The sequence below is a fragment of the Cherax quadricarinatus genome, chromosome 1, assembly GCF_038502225.1.
Source record: "Cherax quadricarinatus isolate ZL_2023a chromosome 1, ASM3850222v1, whole genome shotgun sequence".
Lineage (NCBI taxonomy): Eukaryota > Metazoa > Arthropoda > Malacostraca > Decapoda > Parastacidae > Cherax > Cherax quadricarinatus.
Genome location: NC_091292.1, coordinates 18,363,318 through 18,382,842, shown reverse-complemented (window position 1 = coordinate 18,382,842; position 19,525 = coordinate 18,363,318). Strand labels below are relative to the sequence as shown.

Sequence of the window (19,525 nt, the reverse complement as noted above, 5' to 3'; positions counted from 1 at the left end):
TAAAGTGTATGGTAGGGTTATTATTGAAAGAATTAGAGGTAAGACAGAGCAGAATTTCAGATGAGCAAGGAGGCTTTAGAATGGGTAGGGGATGTGTAGATCAAGTGTTTACATTGAAGCATATATATGAACAGTATTTAGATAAAGGTAGGGAAGTTTTCATTTAGAAAAGGCATATAGTAGAGTGGATAGGAGAGCAATGTGGCAGATGTTGCAAGTGTAAGGAATAGGTAGTAAGTTACTAAATGCTGTAAAGAGTTTTTGAGGATATTGAGGCTCAGGTTAGGGTGTGTAGAAGAGAGGGAGAATACTTCCTGGTAAAAGTAGGTCTTAGACAGGGATGTGTAATGTCACCATGGTGGTTTAACATATTTATAGATGGGGTTGTAAAAGAAATAAATGCTAAGGTGTTGGGGAGAGGGGTGGGATTAAATTATGGGGAATCAAATACAAAATGAGAGTTGACAGTTACTTTTTGCTGATGATATTGTGCTTTTGGGAGATTCTTAAGAAAAGTTGCCAAGGTTAGTGGACGAGTTTGGGTATGTAAAGGTAGAAAGTTGAAAGTGAAAATAGATAAGAGTAAGGTAATGAGAGTATCAAACGATTTGGATAAAGAAAAGTTGGATATCACATTGGAGAGAGGGAGTATGGAAGAAATGAATGTTTTCAGATATTTGGGAGTTGACTTGTCATCGGATGGGTTTATGAAGGACGAGGTTAACCATAGAATTGATGAAGGAAAACAGGTGAGTGGTGCATTGAGGTATCTGTGGAGACAAAAAAAATGTTATCCATGGAGCCAAGGAAGGGAATGTACAAGAGTATAGTGGTACCAACACTCTTATGTGGGTGTGAAGCTTGGGTTGTAAATGCTGCAGCGAAGAGGGGGCTGGAGGCAGTGGAGATATCCTGTCTAAGGGCAATGTGTGGTGTAAATATTATGCAGAGAATTTGGAGTGTGGAAATTAGAAGGCGTGGAGTTAATAAAAGTATTAGTCAGAGGGCTGAAGAGGGGTTGTTGAGGTGGTTTGATCATTTAGAGAATGGAGCAAAACAGAATGACTTGGAGAGCTTTTAAATCTGTTGGGGAAGGCAGGCAGGGTAGGGGTCATCCTCGAAAAGATTGGAGGGAGTGGGTAAAGGAGGGTTTGTGGGCAATTGGTTTGAACTTCCAGCAAGCATGTGTGAGCATGTTAGGAGTGAATAGAAACAAATTGTTTTTGGGATTCAGGGAAACTGGTTAGCTGGACTTGAGTCCTGGAAATGGGAAGTACACTCCCTGCACTTTAAAGGTTTGGGATATTGGCTGTTTGGAGGGACATCTATTGTATCTGAGTGCCTTTGCAAAGACAGTGATTATGTATGAGTGATGGTGAAAGTGTTGAATGATGAAAGTTTTTTCTTTTTGGGGTTTTCTTTATTTTTGGGTCATCCTGCCTTGGTAGGAAACGACCGATGTGTTAAAAAAATTATTTATTTGGAAATGATGAAGCAAACGTGGTTGTGGTGTGAATGATAGTAGTGAGGCAGTCTGCCACTCAAGTTTGTAGAGAGGAAAAAGAGGGGTGAATATAGTCCTATGGAAAAACAGTGATGCCCAATTACTTTAGTGACTGACAGGGTCTGCTACCTGTATCAGTATTGGTAAGTGTGTATTTGTCTGTTAACCTCTTTATTTTTTTAGGGAAGAGCTCAACCTATAAAGTGCCTGGGGAATGAGGAATGGGAGGTAATCAGGTTTGATTCATGGAAGTAGAAGGTAACTCCAGTTCCCTGGATAAATAACCAATACTAGCATCAAAACCCTCCCTTGAAGGAAGAATACACTCCTTGAGGGAGTAGCATTTACATGGACCTATATGCATGTGATGTACATACTCTTACTTGTTTATAAGCCATCAAATGTTCTATATTATGGTTGTACCTATAGCAGCCCCACATAACTTCAAGCTACAATATTTGTGGGTGCACAGTCTGGAAGCTACCAGGGGTAGCTTTCTAGTATTATTATATTCAGGGGAGTACTAAACCCATTTGGGTCATACAGTGTCTGGAGGCAAATGGGAAGTAAAAAGCTTTGATCTAAAGACTGGGAAGGAGCTCTTGGATCAAGATTCTCCCCCCCCCTGTCTGACTTTTTTGGGTTATCCTAGGTTCTCTACACATAAGCTGCTATGTATGATAATCTTTGTAACTGTATTTATGTATACGTACCCGAATAAACTTACACTGGTGTAAAGAAACTTCCCTTGAGGGGCATACAGTATAAAGATAATATACTGTACACAGTACTACATGGGACTTATTTATACAGTTGCTGCTTCTTATTATATAATGTGCAGCACTGTATGACCCTAGTAGGTTTAGCGCTTGATTTTGATTATAATAATAATAATTACTAAACAATGTAATGTATAAATTATACTTTATTAGGGAAAACAAGTTTCTCTTAGTGGACTCCATCAGTAAGTTTTAATGCTCATCTTAACGAATAACATCTTAAGCTTTAAGCAGCATTTTAGAACACTCAGTCAATAAGCAAATCTACAGATTATAACTTAAGCACTTCCTGTTTCAGAAACTACTTCTGAGCATCACTCCTGAGGGAGAACACCAAAAAGTTCTTCAGACTGGAGACACCCCACGTCTGGACTGGAACCACTGGTGTCAATTGTAAGCACCCAAGGCTATGGTTACCAACTCAGTGAAGCTTATCTCATCTAAAATGCCTGCAGTTTCTGAAGCAGTGTTCTGCCTCTTCTGATTCCCACGGAGCATATTCTCCAAGGCAGTGACTACCTCGTATAGTTCTAATGTGTAGAAAAGCTTGTTATTCTGACAGTTCCCAACGAATGTATCGGGTGATAGCTACAAGGGGTTCCGGTTTACAATGGACGTATAGTATTTACGTGTTACAGAATGCCAAAAATCATCTAGAACATTAAACTTTAATAAACATAATTTTAAAGTTAAATATACATATATAGTACGGGTCGATGTTCAGTATATGTTTGGTTCTTAGTGCTTTATGGAATGTGTAATTTTTTGATGAATTTTGGTAGTACACATACAGGATTTGAATACCTGTGTGTATGCATGCATACACACAGGTATGTGCACACAAAATGTACACATGTACATAAAACAAATACATATATGCATGTGCACACATTCACTATAGTATACCTTTCAGTATCCATAAACAAAAATCTTGTTGCCGTTCTGCCACAGTCAGCCTGTTAAATCAAGTTCCCTCTTTACTTACACTTACGCCTCCATTAATCTGGCACCAGCTGGTTGCATTGACCAATACAAGCCACAGAAGTATAACTCACTGGCCCAGCAAGTTTGCAAAAGCTTCCTTTATAAATAAAAGGAGAGAAGATTATTAAAACACTGAGACATTACCCATCTGCACCTCCGAAAAAAGTAGCCCAAATACAGTATTGAGAAGTGCCTCATCTTGACCACTGGAAAATAGAGCAATTGTATCACAACTACAAAAACAAATACCTCAGAATACTATGAAAATTATATTCGCAAAACAATGAATGAACATGAGTAATACAGTGACAGAAACTGGGTTCCTGGTCCTTATCAATTAGATGAATGCTTCATTTCAACCAGTAATTTTGAGGGTATACTTTTTGCACTTAAGAGGCAGAAATCCAGTTTATGTAAGAAGGTGGATAGGCCAACTACACATTAAAAGGCTTGAGCCAATAAAAATTTGATGCTTAATTTGCACCAGTTAATTAGTAGGGCCCATATCCAAGGGCATAAATATGTGGTAGATTTGTTATAGCAGTGTTTGCATCACAGGTCCACTAATTGAGAAACCAATCAGGCATCTCCCATCTCTTTCCATATGTTGAGCTTTGCTCAGGGGTTGATTTATCTTTGCTGGCTCTTTGTAGCTCTCCTTGCTAGTCTTTTAGGCTTGTTGACTGCTAGCATCAACAGCCTCCATGAACAGGCATTCAACAAGGAATTCATGTTTAACTGCAAGGGTGGAAGAACCCTCGAACTAGTTACAGGTAACCTTGCTGCTATAATGGATCACACAAAGTTCAGTGTTAAATAATCTAACTAGAATTATCTTTATTATTATTATTATTACCATATACTTTTTTTCATAGATATTCAAATTTTGGTTTATCCATTCTTAATTAAGACTTGGAGGCAGGGAAGAGGGAAGCAATCTAGTACAAAATTACATTTATCACCAAATTTCAGGGAGAACACAAAATTCCCATAAAACCTGCACCAAGATGAAGCAACACAAAGGAAATATTCTACCTCACAATTAATCGGAAGACAATTATGGAAGTACTATAGCTATTTTTATTCCTTTAATGCTAGGCTACCAATTCTTTAGTGCTTATTTTATCATGGAAATTAGATGTTTGAACCTATTGGTACATATCAGTATTGAACATAATTTAGATGATGATACAGTATAATAAGTGTCAAAATACTTGGACACTTACTTATGTACACCTCTCACACATAAACCTATAGTACACCATGTATTTTACAAAGAAAAATGTACTTTACCATATATTTTACCCTTTATTTGTACCACGTCTGCTTTTTCGTAAAATGTTTTCAAGCTAATGCCAGTGATAAGAATGGTTTATATTACAGTACAGTATTTCCAAAATGCCAATAATCAGCCTTCAGATTTTTACAACCAGGGAACAATTGGGTGTGTTCTCAATGGTACCAGTGTCTCAAGTAGAGTATGTATAGACCAAATTATTATGAAGTGCTAAAGGTATGAACACTATAGATAACAATCTCAAACTTAAAATTCTAATTTCCAACCTTCATTTCAGCACTTTCAACATTTGACAAATGTCAAATTCAACTTAGATTCATCCTGCCTTGGTGGGATACAGCCACTGTATTAAAAACTAATAATGTTGTAAATAATAAGTATCCCTAAAAGAGCTGTAGACCATTCCCAACCTGTGTCATCCAGTTAATCGCTCCAGGCTCGAATATCAATGTTTCAGTGGTAAAACAGGACTTTTAATTTTGTTAACCTATTGCTCATTATAATTATTACTACATATCTGTGGGGAAGAACTAAACTCGGGCTTGCAAAGTTCAGCTGTAATTATCAAGTGAATTTATCTGCAATCATTTTACGTTTTCTCATACATACACTATTTAAGTCTGATAAAATAGCAGTCACAAAATACAGTGGACCCCCGGTTTACGATGTTATTTCATTCAAGAAGTATGTTCAGGTGCCATTACTGAATGAATTTGTTCCCATAAGGAATATTGTGAATTAGATTAGTCCATTTCAGACCCCCAAACATACACATACAAATGCACTTACATAAATACACTTACATAATTGGTCGCATTGGGAGCTGATCGTAAAGCGGGGGTCCACTGTATCATATTTTTTCCTTCCACTTTTCTGTTGGTTTTGTATTTTAGTACACCCTTTTCAGAATCTTTATTCATAATTTTGCTTGAACAACATAACTTGTTTGTTATTTAGATTTTTTTTACATATAGCAGAGCAAAGATGTATGGCCAAGTCTCTTACACCTGGCCCTGTTCACCTATCAGTACAATATATAGTCGACTGTTGCTGTTGCTGGATTTGGAAATAATATTGACTGTTGCCAGTTACTTGTGCATATGTAATTAAATAAATGTCAATGCTGTAGCTGGAAAAAGAATCACAACCCAAAATTTTAAATAAGACCTAATCATTTAGTTTATCTTAGACCATTAACAAGCCATTATCTTTGAAATTATAATTGTTGTATGTTAAATATTCACTGAGACATTATGAAATGTTCACAAGTAGGCAGAAGAATCAGTAGTTCCAGTATGTATATCTGAAATGCAGTATTAATTTTGAAACAAATATTTTCTTTCATCACCTTAGCTGTTTCCCACCAAAATGGGGTGACCCAAAGAAGGAAACTCATTCAATCATTATCTGTCTTTCCAGAAGTGTGCAAACATCATTATTTAAATTATCCATCCTTCAAAGTGCAACACTATTTCCACCTACAGGATTTCAGTTATGTAATGTCCTCCAGTTAGGTACAGCACCACACAGTGGAGGTTAGAGAGAGAGAGAGAGAGAAAGGGGGAGAGAGGGAGAAAGGGGGAGAGGGAGAGAGAGAGGGGGAGAGAGAGAGAGGGGGGAGAGAGAGAGGGGGAGGGGGAGAGAGAGAGGGGAGAGAGAGGGGGATTATTATTATTATTAAAATCAAGGGGGAAGTGCTAAAGAGAGAGGGGGAGAGAGAGAGGGGGAGAGAGAGGGGGAGGGAGAGGGAGAGGGGAGGGAGAGGGAGAGGGGGGGGAGAGAGAGACAGAGACAGACAGAGACAGAGACAGAGACAGACACAGACAGACAGGCAGGCATTGAAGGAAGGACATCAGCAGAAAGAATGGAAAGGTGGTGAGGGGTCACAATTCATTACAAATCGGCTTCTGGTAAAAAATCCTAGTTTATATTAAAGTGGGACCTTTGGGAATTGGGGTTGACAAAATGAGCATGTTAGGTTGTTAAAGAAGGTATCTGAAATGAAGTTAGTGTGCTTTCTGATGAACAAGATAATCAGTCAAGAGAAATGGTGGACTGCCAGGATGCCTGACTATTTACAAAGGTAATGATCAAAGATAGTTTAAGCTGTCATCCAGTTTCCATTTCTAATTTTTGGGATATTTCTGACTTACTTATTTTAAAAAATTTAATTATTTTTATATAATGGTTAAGAATCTCCTAGATAAGTACGTACTACAATCTTTCAGTATCATAAGTGACTTACAGTACATTTATAGAATAATCATCTCATGAGAGAGATTTTGAAAAATAATTACATTGATGTACACCTTTCTATTAATATTTGGCTTGTCAGTCTCGTCTCAATAATTAATGGAATCTTTAACAAAGTGGTACCCTGACAATTAGTTTATAAAGAAAATGTATTTGTGTAATTTAAATGAATTTGGCATTCATGGTAGTAATGAAATGTGGAAAATACAACAGGATATCAATGGATCAATAAATTATAAAACCTTTCATAACTATCCAATCTGTGGCATACTCCGAGCAACACTGGTACCGTGTAATAGATACCGAACCAGCCAATAATAAAAAATAAATATTCACCTGATATTTTCCCTTTACAATATCAGGAGCATATTACTTTTCATGTAAGGTTCATATACCTACAGTATTTTGAGTTCTATAAATAGCCACAGTCACACTGCTTAAATGTTTCATTATCTATTGGTAAGGTTCTATTTTAGTATTCTATATGAAAATGTTCCCTTGCCATGTGTTAAAACAATTGCAAAACATAGTGATTAAACTCAGTAGGTACATGTAACAATTAACTTTCCTTTAGTTAAAATTATATACAAAGCTGATCAAATAAGCCCAACTGTATTATTGTATATTTGTTAAATTATTATTATTATAATCAAAACTAGGTGCTAAACCCACAAGGGTCATACAGCATATGTTTGTTAAAAAAAATTATTTTGTGTATTGGTAGATATACTTTTTTTTTTTTTTTTTTTCCCCAACAAGTCGGCCGTCTCCCACCGAGGCAGGGTGACCCAAAAAAGAAAGAAAATCCCCAAAAAGAAAATACTTTCATCATCATTCAACACTTTCACCACACTCACACATTATCACTGCTTTTGCAGAGGTGCTCAGAATACAGTGGACCCCCGCATAACGATCACCTCCGAATGCGACCAATTATGTAAGTGCGTTTGTACGTGTATGTTTGGGGGTCTGAAATGGACTAATCTACTTCACAATATTCCTTATGGGAACAAATTCGGTCAGTACTGGCACCTGAACATACTTCTGGAGTGAAAAAATATCGTTAACCGGGGGTCCACTGTACAACAGTTCAGAAGCATATACGTATAAAGATACACAACATATCCCTCCAAACTGCCAATATCCCAAACCCCTCCTTTAAAGTGCAGGCATTGTACTTCCCATTTCCAGGACTCAAGTCCGACTATATGAAAATAACCGGTTTCCCTGAATTCCTTCACTAAATATTACCCTGCTCACACTCCAACAGATCGTCAGGTCCCAAGTATCATTCGCCTCCATTCACTCCTATCTAATACGTTCATGCACGCTTGCTGGAAGTCCAAGCCCCTAGCCCACAAAACCTCCTTTACCCCCTCTTTCCAACCCTTTCGAGGACGACCCCTACCCCTCCTTCCTTCCCCTATAGATTTATATGCTTTCCATGTCATTCTACTTTGATCCATTCTCTCTAAATGATCATACCACCTCAACAACCCCTCTTCTGCCCTCTGACTAATGCTTTTATTAACCCTTTCAGGGTCCAAGGCCCAAATCTGGAGTCACGCACCAGTGTCCAAGAATTTTCAAAAAAAAAATTTGTTATTTTTTCTTATGAAATCGTAGAGAATCTTTTTGTGAAGGTAATAAAACAAAAAGTACGAAATTTGGTGGAAAATTGACGAAATTATGCTCTCGCGAATTTTGATGTGTCAGCGATATTTACGAATCGGCGATTTTGCCGACTTTGACTCCCATTTTAGGCCAATTACATTATTCCAATCAACCAAATTCTTAGCTATTTCACTAGTATTACTTCTATTCTATCGATTGAGCACAAGAAATCGCCAAGTCAACTGTTTCAACTACAAAATAAAGTGATCGGAAATTGTTAATTTGGCCAATTTAACACAAAGTTCAAAATATTCCAATTTCAAAATAGGGTCCAGAATGAACAATGTAGGCATTCCTGGCACTAAACTAACATTTCCTCTGTTCATTAGTTATGTTTTGAGGCTTTACAAATAAATTCCATTTTGATTTTTTATTCACATAATGAATTTTTATTCACACCAAAAAATAGAAGATTTACTGTTATGCAATACTGTAATAATTGTATAAATATCATCACCATATTTGTGAATGTATATTAGACCCACCAGCTGACGTGTATTAGACGTGTGAGGTCGTTTGTTTACTCTTGAATATCGGTAAAAATTTAACATTTCCGCTACTTTGAGCTCAGTTTCAAGCCATTTCCAATGCTAAAACCAATCAAAATCATCTCTATTTCTGTAATATGTCTTCCATTCTATCAAATGAGACCAAGAAATCGCAAATACAACTATAAAAAACATACGAAAAAACACTGCAAAGTTGCTGTTTTAATCGAAAAATCATGATTTCATTTTTTTTCTCTCATTATACACAGTGTGCTGCAGGATCTGTTTTATGTGGTGCAAACATACCACATAGATGCATTCTCTCATATCTAGGCCCAAATGTACCACTCACAGTTTATCAGAGTGAGCTGAGCTCATGGCGTAGATCTACGGTTTGGACCCTGAATGTAAAGCCGTAGATCTACGGGACGGACCCTGAAAGGGTTAACTCCACACCTTCTCCTAATTTCCACACTCCGAATTTTCTGCATAATATTGACACCACACATTGCCCTTAGACAGGACATCTCCACTGCCTCCAACCATCTCCTCACTGCTGCATTTACCACCCAAGCTTCACATCCATATAAGAGTGTTGGTACTACTGTACTTTCATACATTCCCTTCTTTGCCTACATAGATAACGTTTTTTGACTCCACATATACCTCAACGCACCACTCACCTTTTTTCCCTCATCAATTCTATGATTAACCTCATCCTTCATAAATCCATCCGCCGACACGTCAACTCCCAAGTATCTGAAAACATTCACTTCTTCCATACTCCTCCTCCCCAATTTGATATCCAATTTTTCTTTATCTAAATCATTTGATACCCTCATCACCTTACTCTTTTCTATGTTCACTTTCAACTTTCTACCTTAACACACATTCTCAAACTCATCCACTAACCTTTGCAGTTTTTCTTTAGAATCTCCCATAAGCACAGTATCATCAGCAAAAAGTAACTGTGTCAATTCCCATTTTGAATTTGATTCCCCATAATTTAATCCCACCCCTCTCCCGAACACCCTAGCATTTACTTCTTTTACAACCCCATCTATAAATATATTAAACAACCATGGTGACATTACACATCCCTGTCTAAGACCTACTTTTACCGGGAAGTATTCTCCCTCTCTTCTACACACCCTAACCTGAGCCTCACTATCCTCATAAAAACTCTTTACAGCATTTAGTAACTTACCACCTATTCCATATACTTGCAACATCTGCCACATTGCTCCTCTATCCACTCTATCATATGCCTTTTCTAAATCCATAAATGCAATAAAAACTTCTTCCCTACCTTTATCTAAATACTGTTCACATATATGCTTCAATGTAAACACTTGATCTACACATCCCCTACCCACTCTGAAGCCTCCCTGCTCATCCGCAATCCTACATTCTGTCTTACCTCTAATTCTTTCAATTATAACCCTACTGTATACTTTTCCTGGTATACTCAGTAAACTTATTCCTCTATAATTTTTACAATCTCTTTTGTCCCCTTTCCCTTTATATAAAGGGACTATACATTCTCTCCGCCAATCCCTAGGTACCTTCCCCTCTTTCATACATTTATTAAACAAAAGTACCAACCACTCCAACACTATATCCCCCCCTGCTTTTAACATTTCTGTCATGATCCCATCAGTTCCAGCTGCTTTACCCCCTTTCATTCTACGTAATGCCTCACGTACCTCCACCACACTTACATTCTGCTCTTCTTCACTCCTAAAAGATGGTATACCTCCCTGGCCAGTGCATGAAATTACCGCCTCCCTTTCTTCCTTAACATTTAAAAGTTCCTCAAAATATTCTCACCATCTACCTAATACCTCCCTCTCCCCATCTACTAACTCCCCTACTCTGTTTTTAACTGACAAATCCATACTTTCCCTAGGCTTTCTTAACTTGTTTAACTCACTCCAAAATTTGTTCTTATTTTCATTAAAATTTCTTGACAGTGCCTCTCCCACTCTTTCATCTGCTCTCCTTTTGCACTCTCTCACCACTCTCTTCACCTTTCTTTTACTCTCCATATACTCTGCTCTTCTTATAACACTTCTGCTTTGTAAAAACCTCTCGTAAGCTACCTTTTTCTCTTTTATCACACCCTTTACTTCATCATTCCACGAATCACTCCTCTTTCCTCCTGCCCCCACCCTCCTATAACCACAAACTTCTGCCCCACATTCTAATACTGCATTTTTAAAACTATTCCAACCCTCTTCAACCCCCCCACTACTCATCTTTGCACTAGCCCACCTTTCTGCCAATAGTCGCTTATATCTCGCCCGAACTTCCTCCTCCCTTAGTTTATACTTTCACCTCCCTCTTACTTGTTGCCACCTTCCTCTTTTCCCATCTACCTCTTACTCTAACTGTAGCTACAACTAAATAATGATCCGATATATCAGTTGCCCCTCTATAAACATGTACATCCTGGAGCCTACCCATCAACCTTTTATCCACCAATACATAATCTAACAAACTACTTTCATTATGTGCTACATCATATCTTGTATATTTATTTATCCTCTTTTTCATAAAATATGTATTACTTATTACCAAATTTCTTTCTACACATAGCTCAATTAAAGGCTCCCCATTTACATTTACCCCTGGCACCCCAAATTTACCTACTACTTCCTCCATAACATTTTTACCCACTTTAGCATTGAAATCCCCAACCACCATTACTCTCACACTTGATTCAAAACTCCCCACGCATTCACTCAACATTTCCCAGAATCTCTCTCTCTCCTCTACACTTCTCTCTTCCCCAGGTGCATACACGCTTACTATAACCCACTTTTCACATCCAATCTTAATTTTACTCCACATAATCCTTGAATTTATACATTTGTAGTCCCTCTTTTCCTGCCATAGCTTATCCTTCAACATTATTGCTACTCCTTCTTTAGCTCTAACTCTATTTGAAACCCCTGACCTAATCCCATTTATTCCTCTCCATTGAAACTCTCCCACCCCCTTAAAGCCAGGACATCCAGTTTCTTCTCATTCATAACATCCACAATCATCTCTTTCTTATCATTTGCACAACATCCACGCACATTCAGACTTCCCACGTTGACAATTTTCTTCTTATTCTTTTTAGTAATCTTTACAGGAAAAGGGGTTACTAGCCCATTGTTCCCGGCATTTTAGTTGACTTTTACAACACGCATGGCTTATGGAGGAAAGATTCTTATTCCACTTCCCCATGGATATAAAAGGAAAAGTAATAAGACCAAGAACTATTAAGATAAAATCAAAGAAAACTCAGATGAGTGTGTATAAATAAACGTGTACATGTATGTGTAGTGTGACCTAAGTGTAAGTAGAAGTAGCAAGACATGCCTGTAATCTTGCATATTTATGAGACAGACAAGACACCAGCAATCCTACCATCATGTAAAACAATTACAGGCTTTCATTTTACACTCACTTGGCAGGATGGTAGTACCTCCCTGGGTGGTTGCTGTCTACCAACCTACTACATACTTATGTGAATATACTTATGTGAATTAATATGGTACACAAAAATTTTAATTTTAACCCAAGACTAACTTGATAACCTGACTTCATTTTGATAAATTTATGTAATACAGTGGAACCTTGGTTCTCGATTGGATTACATGTTGAACATATCAGTTTTTAAATGAGAATTTGAGAAAAAAAGTCCTGGTTTTCGTACGTGTCTGGCTGTCGATGGGCAATGCGAACAGGACAAAGTGGCTCGGGTGATGTGCTCACAATGCGCACTGGACAATGAGTTGAGAGCATGGGTCTGAATCAGTATAGCCACTAATTCACATGCTGTAAACATCTCTTGACATTTTCTTGTGCATCTTGCGAACGTTTTTTCATTATTTTGTGGTTTTGGTACTTTTTTTTTTGTGAGATAAGCCATCATGAGTTCAAAGAAGGACAGAGAGATGAAAGTAAGATGAAAAGTTGTACAATGACAGTGTAATGTCTCAATTTAGACAAATGTTGAAAAGGATCCTAAAACAAACCTCATTGGACAGGTTTTAGTGAGACAAAGAACCATTGAGCCAGAACAAGTTATTGGTGGTGAAAATAGACAAAGAAAAGAAACGCCACCAGAAGGACAGTTGCTTGACATATTAATAAAGGGTGACTCTCCATCCAAGCAGTAACATACCCCCTCCTCTCCTCCACCTCCTGCTTCCAGTATGCCATTAGCTCTTCTCTGACAGGTAAGGGGCAGTTAAATTTTCACTTACTGTACAGCATTTCAGTTAAATTTTCATTTAGTATTAATTTTTACAGTTTCCCTGTGTTATATAATTTTATACAATGGTTTATGTAATAGTACATTATTAATAAATTATTATATTGTCATTTGGGGTCTGGAATGGATTAATTCTATTTACATGATTCTTTATTGGAAAAATTGCTTTGGTTGTCAATTTTGGTTGTTGAATCAACATCTGGAATGAATTAAATTCGACAACCGAAGTTCCACTGCATAATATAGCTTAATACAGTAATATTCAGTTTATTTTAGATCAGCTTAAATTTAGTTTGTATTATCAACAAAATGTATTAATGCTTTAGACATTGAATGATTTTTGCAGTTATGGCAAAAATGAATATCGAGTACTCGCCTTGTATGGCAAAATTATCACTGTCTAATAAGCCATGTTTGCAAATTTAGTTTAAAAATCACATACTCCATAGTAGCTTAAATTTGTGCAGACTCAGAGTACCACAATAAAAAAAGTGAACCAATCTTTCCACCACCAAGACCAATGCTGGTTGTTCTCTGAACAAGGATGTTCTGTTTGTTAGACTGCTGTAAAACATTTTCATATAACTTTTTTTTTTTTGACACTGGCTGTCTCCCAATGAGGCAGGGTGACCCGAAAAAGAAGAAATGCTTTCATAAAGTTTTTCTTCTTTTTACATTTAGTAATTTACAGAAGAAGTTACTAGCCCCTTGCTCCTGGTATTTTAGTCACCTCTTACAAATTTTACCTATAAAACAAATGTTGTAAAGATACTGTATTTTCTAGTATATAAGGCATGCATTTTCCATAAAAAGTCCTGGAAAATCACCCTATGACTTATATCCTCAAGGTCAGTACTGGTAAACCACAGTAAACCCCAAACCCTTCTCCTCATAAAATTGTTTCCCATACTACTTTGAGTGATTAGTATCTGTTATAAATTGCAGTTTACATATTACTAGTTTGTAATAAGCAAACAGGCTTCAGCAGTTGTAAAATAATTGTGATCATTTATAAACAACAGGGAGCCATGTTTTGGTAGTTGGTGGCAGAGTAGATGACAGACTGCACAAGGTCCCACTATCAGCTATGCTATGTGTAAGCAACCAGCCACTCACTGTTATTTTGAAGCACGTACCAAATTCCCCCCCCCCCCCCCCCCCCCCCCGAGAATGATAATAAAAAAGAAGCGCTAAACCTAGAAGGGTCATACAGCTCCCCTGAGAATGCACCTGCCAAAAATTGGGTCGCACCGTATATGCTTGCACATCTTGTATGCTGGAAAATACAGTACTTCCCACCATAGTTTTTGAAGTTTCATTTATGCATACCGAATATCAAAAAAATACACACACACACGCGCACACACACAGACAGTGACTGTGTGATGGGTAGTTTGTATATACGAGTGTTTGTTATATACTGTGTTACATTAAACACCTATTTGAATGATGTACAGAAGTTTCTTTGCAGCCACAGGTCTGTGCTCGATAATTATGAAGAGGATACTATGCTTCTCATGCCTTCACAGATAACGAGCATAACTCTCTCATCCACCTAACAACTGTATATGGAAAAATTGTGCAAGACACCAGAATTTTCTAAAGCAGGTTTCAATATAGAAATATTGAAAAAAAAAAAAAACTGCAGTCTGCAGTATATTCATCACAAGGTTTAGGCATACTCTGTTAAGTGTGTGTTGCTGTTATTTTGTGTGATTGGATCTTGTTATAAAATATAATATCCAGTGTTATTGTAACAGCTGTTAGAAGTTGAAGATATAATGCGGTACCTGTATAAAATATAATTTGTTACGTATCACATGATATATGCATTTGTTGTACGTCAAATGTTTACCGAGAAACTGCAAGTTGTTTGTGGTATTAGCGGGTAAAATAATCAATGGTTATAGTACTTGTAACACTTAACTATGTCAAGACCAACTTAGTCAGTGTTCCAGTTGGGGTCAATATCAGTGTGACCTCATAGGAATGACCAACCCTCTTGACTGGCCTGGTGTCACATGGGGCCTGTTGGTCATTACTAAAATCAGGCATTGCCATTATTTCATGTAGTTTGAATCACAAAGAAAGCACTGAACTCACATGGGCCATTAAGCACTCTGTTTCATGTATGTTTAGAAATTACACTTATATTCAGCAGTTAATGTATTGTACACAGTGCATTGTACTTAAAATAATATGGAGCATTTTGAAATACATGTATACAAGTGAAACCTCTATATAATGGATTAATATGGAAAAGGATTAAGGGGGGTGTCTGTTTAAACAAAAATCTGTTGTATCGCAATGCACGATGCAATGGACATGGTCTGTTGTAGGAAAAGCCTACAGGTTATGCATACTCCTGCTAATAGACAAAACCTCAGTGCAACAAACTTGATCACTTGTATAAGGAACCTACCATATACACACTACTACTAAAAATCTCAATGCAGTGGACTTAGTCCATTGCAGAGAACATTGTCCAGCAAAGTATTTTGTAAGGTATATGTGAAATCTGTTAGTGATCATTTATATAGAGGTCTTACTGTATTTGATGCATAAAATTATGAATTCCTAATAACCATATAGGAAATGGTGCATAGAGAGGTTATATACAATGCATTGCCAGTTCCTTTGTTATATTACTATCTACAGTAATACAGTACTAATTGTGGTGGTACTCTACTAAATTGCTTGGTTCAAATGATATGGTACCATAGGTACTGATATACCATCTGTTATATTATTGTAACCAAAACTAAGAGCTAAACCACTGTTATAGAAATGCATCAGGTAAGATAATCTGATAGTGAAATACCTACTACAGTAGCACAATACTGAAAAGAGTAATACAGTATCAGAGTACCAGTTATAGTGGTATACTATAAGTACCCAGAGTAATGGTATAGTACAGTATCAACCAGGGCAGCAGATCTGGTACAGTATCAACTAGAGTAACAAATCTAGTACAGTATCAGCTGGTAGTAGATTACCAGTTACAGTGGGTATAGTATCAACTAGTAGTAGAGTACCAATATATATATATAGTGGTAAAGTACCAGATGTGGCAGTACAGTATTATCATACACAAATTGTCGAGGTAGTACAGAGTACCAGTAACAATAAAAACAATAGGAGAGTCACAACTTGCAGCTACAGTCACTAATTGACAGATCTCGGCTGAAACACCCCACTCATAATTATGGCCACTCGTTATTGGTTTCAACTGTTATCCAACACAAACTTGTTGGCTGGTCTCTGTTACTGACTGAAAATTACAGACACCTGTTGCCTGGTCTCGGCTACAAACCAACACAGTTACAGCCATCTGTTTGGTTTTGGCTACAAACCAAGTTACCCATGTGTTGATTGGTCTCTGCTTCAAACTAAACTTGGCTGCCTGCACAAAAGGTCCCCAGTAGGGTGGCTGTTGTACATAGTTAGCCTTAAGGTGAACACGGGTGAACATGTATGGTGGTGACGTGCTATTGTCAGGGTGTAGTCATTAGCCACATATCTCTACTGTTCAGTACTTATATTCAATATTGTATGACAAACAAATTCACACGAAGACAATAAGTGCTGTATACCTTGATGTCTCATAATCCCTCTTGAATGGGGCCACAGTGAAAGACTGAAGTACTGTATACAGTACTCTTGTTTTATTGCATGTTGATTTGTTTGTGCCATTGGCTAGTGTTCATCACACTTTTGTGTTCATTATTGTATATATACACTGTATATATGTTTTGGACAGGACAAGTTTACCATTTTCCACCATAACAGTAACAATGTGTCGTCAGTATGTGTACAACAATCGCAGGACAACACACCGCTTGGAGAATTTGTATAGAAATGTTCTAATGATGTAGTTTTGTATGCCAGTGTTTCATGTAATGGATTGTAAAAAATAAAATTGAATTATCGTGAATATTCTTCTTTACTCCAGTTTTCTTCTTAATGCAAGCGTTTTCTGTGCAACAAATGTTTGGACATAAAACAATGAATTCTCTTAACTATGGGTTACGTTTTGAGAGATGACATTCAATATGAAATTGTTACATAAAGAACATATAGGAAAAATAGTTCTTCCTAACAATTTCAAACTTTAACCCCCTCCCCCCTCAAAAAATTAATTTACTGCTATACAAGGTAAAAATTACTAAAGTATAACTTATCTTGACATGTCACATGTAAGGTATCTTATTTTCATTAACCCTTTGACTGTCGCGGCCGTATATATACGTCTTACGAGGTACCGTGTTTGACGTATATATACTCATAAATTCTAGCGGCTTCAAATCAAGCAGGAGAAAGCTGGTAGGCTCACATGTGAGAGAATGGGTCTGTGTGGTCAGTGTGCACCATATAAAAAAAATCCTGGAGCACGCAGTGCATAATGAGAAAAAAAAAGCTCCGACCGTTTTTTTTTAATTAAAATGCCGACTTTGTGGTCTATTTTCGTATAGTACTTATGGTTGTATTCTCGTTTTCTTGGTCTCATTTGATAGAATGAAAAACATGTTATAGAAATAGAGGTGATTTTGATTGATTTTCCTATAAGAAGAACCTAGAAATGGAGCTCAAAGTAGGGGAAATGTTTGATTTTTGCCAATGTTCAAAAGTAAACAAATGATGCCATTGTCCAATAAATGTCCAACTAGCCATTCTAATATGCAGTCATGAATGGGTTGATGTTATTTATACAATTATTACAGTATTGCAGTAGTCTGCATAATAGTAAGTCTTCTATTTTTTGTTTGAATAAAAATTCAAAATAGAAAGCAAAATAGAAAGCAAGAGTAATATCAGAGAGGCCTGGAGACATGACTGATGAGCAAAGAAAATGTTATTTTAGAGCCAGGAATGTCTGCATTGTTCATTCTGGACCTTATTTTGAAATTGTCATATTTTTTAGTTTTCGTGAAATTGGCCAAATTGCAAATTTCTGACCACATTATTAGGTAGTTGAAATCGGTAAATGGACAGTTTCTTGTATTCAATCGATAGAAAAAATGGAGTTCTAAAGAAATAGCTATGAGTTTGGGCAACTGGAACAATGGAATTAGCCGAAAATAGGGCTCAAAGTGGGCGAAATTGCCGATTTGTAAACAGCGCCGAGGTCGCTAACTTCGCGAGAGCATAATTCCGTCAGTTTTCCATCAAATTTCGTTTTGTTTGTGTCATTACAATCGGGAAAAGATTCTCTATCATTTCATAAGAAAAAATCATTTTTTTTTTTTTTAATTTTGCGACACCAGGAGACACCTCATAAATTTATTTGCAACTGATAAGTCTATGGAGGCAAAGAAGGGAATGTATGAAAGTATAGTAGTACCAACACACTTATATGGGTGTGAAGCTTGGGTTGTAAATGCTGCAGCAAGGAGGCGGTTGGAGGCAGTGGAGATGTCCTGTCTAAGGGCAATGTGTGGTGTAAATATTATGCAGAAAATTCGGAGTGTTGAATTTAGGAGGTGTGGAGTTAATAAAAGTATTAGTCAAGAGGGCTGAAGAGGGTTTGAGGTGGTTTGGTCATTTAGAGAGAATGGAACAAAGTAGAATGAAATGGAGAGCGTATAAATCTGTAGGGGAAGGTGGGCGGGGTAGGGGGTCGTCCTCAAAAAGGTTGGAGGGAGGGGGTAAAGGTGGTGGTGTGGGCGAGGGGTTTGGACTTCCAGCAAGCATGCGTGAGCATGTTAGATAGGAGTGAATGGAGACAAATGGTATTTGGGACCTGACAAGCTGTTGGAGTGTAAGCAGGGTAATATTTAATGAAGAGATTCAGGGAATCTGGTTAGTTTATATAACCGGACTTGAGTCCTGGAAATGGGAAGTACAGTGCCTGCACTCTAAAGGACGGGTTTGGGATATTAGCAGTTTGGAGGGCTATATTGTGTATTTTTTATACGTATATACAGTGGACCCCCGCTTAACGATCACCTCCCAATGCGACCAATTATGTAAGTGCGTTTGTACGTGTATGTTTGGGGGTCTGAAATGGACTAATCTACTTCACAATATTCCTTATGGGAACAAATTCGGTCAGTACTGGCACCTGAACATTTTAGCATACAAACAGAGGTACAAAAAATACAGGTAAGAGCAGCATGCCAAAGCCACTTATATGCATAGCATTACGGGCTGGCTTAAAATTAACTTAAGATTAACTAAGCAATGATGAAATCAGTGATAAGACATTATTGTAAACAGATAACTATAAAATACAAATGAGTATTACAAAGACAGGTCCTATGGTTGCATGCATTGCTGTTC

General features: G+C 37.2%; 1 protein-coding gene across 1 annotated transcript in view; it reads left to right on the top strand.

The window, feature by feature from the left end:
- LOC128685051 (sodium-dependent dopamine transporter-like) overlaps positions 1-17,180 on the top strand; it is a 68,021-nt gene extending 50,841 nt beyond the window's left edge. Inside the window, exons 12-13 of the mRNA XM_070100716.1 lie at positions 2,582-2,676; positions 14,718-17,180. Coding sequence (XP_069956817.1) covers positions 2,582-2,676; positions 14,718-14,805 — 183 coding nt within the window. The 3' untranslated portion in view covers positions 14,806-17,180. The remainder of the gene's footprint in view (positions 1-2,581; positions 2,677-14,717) is intronic.
- Positions 17,181-19,525: the final 2,345 nt, after the last annotated feature.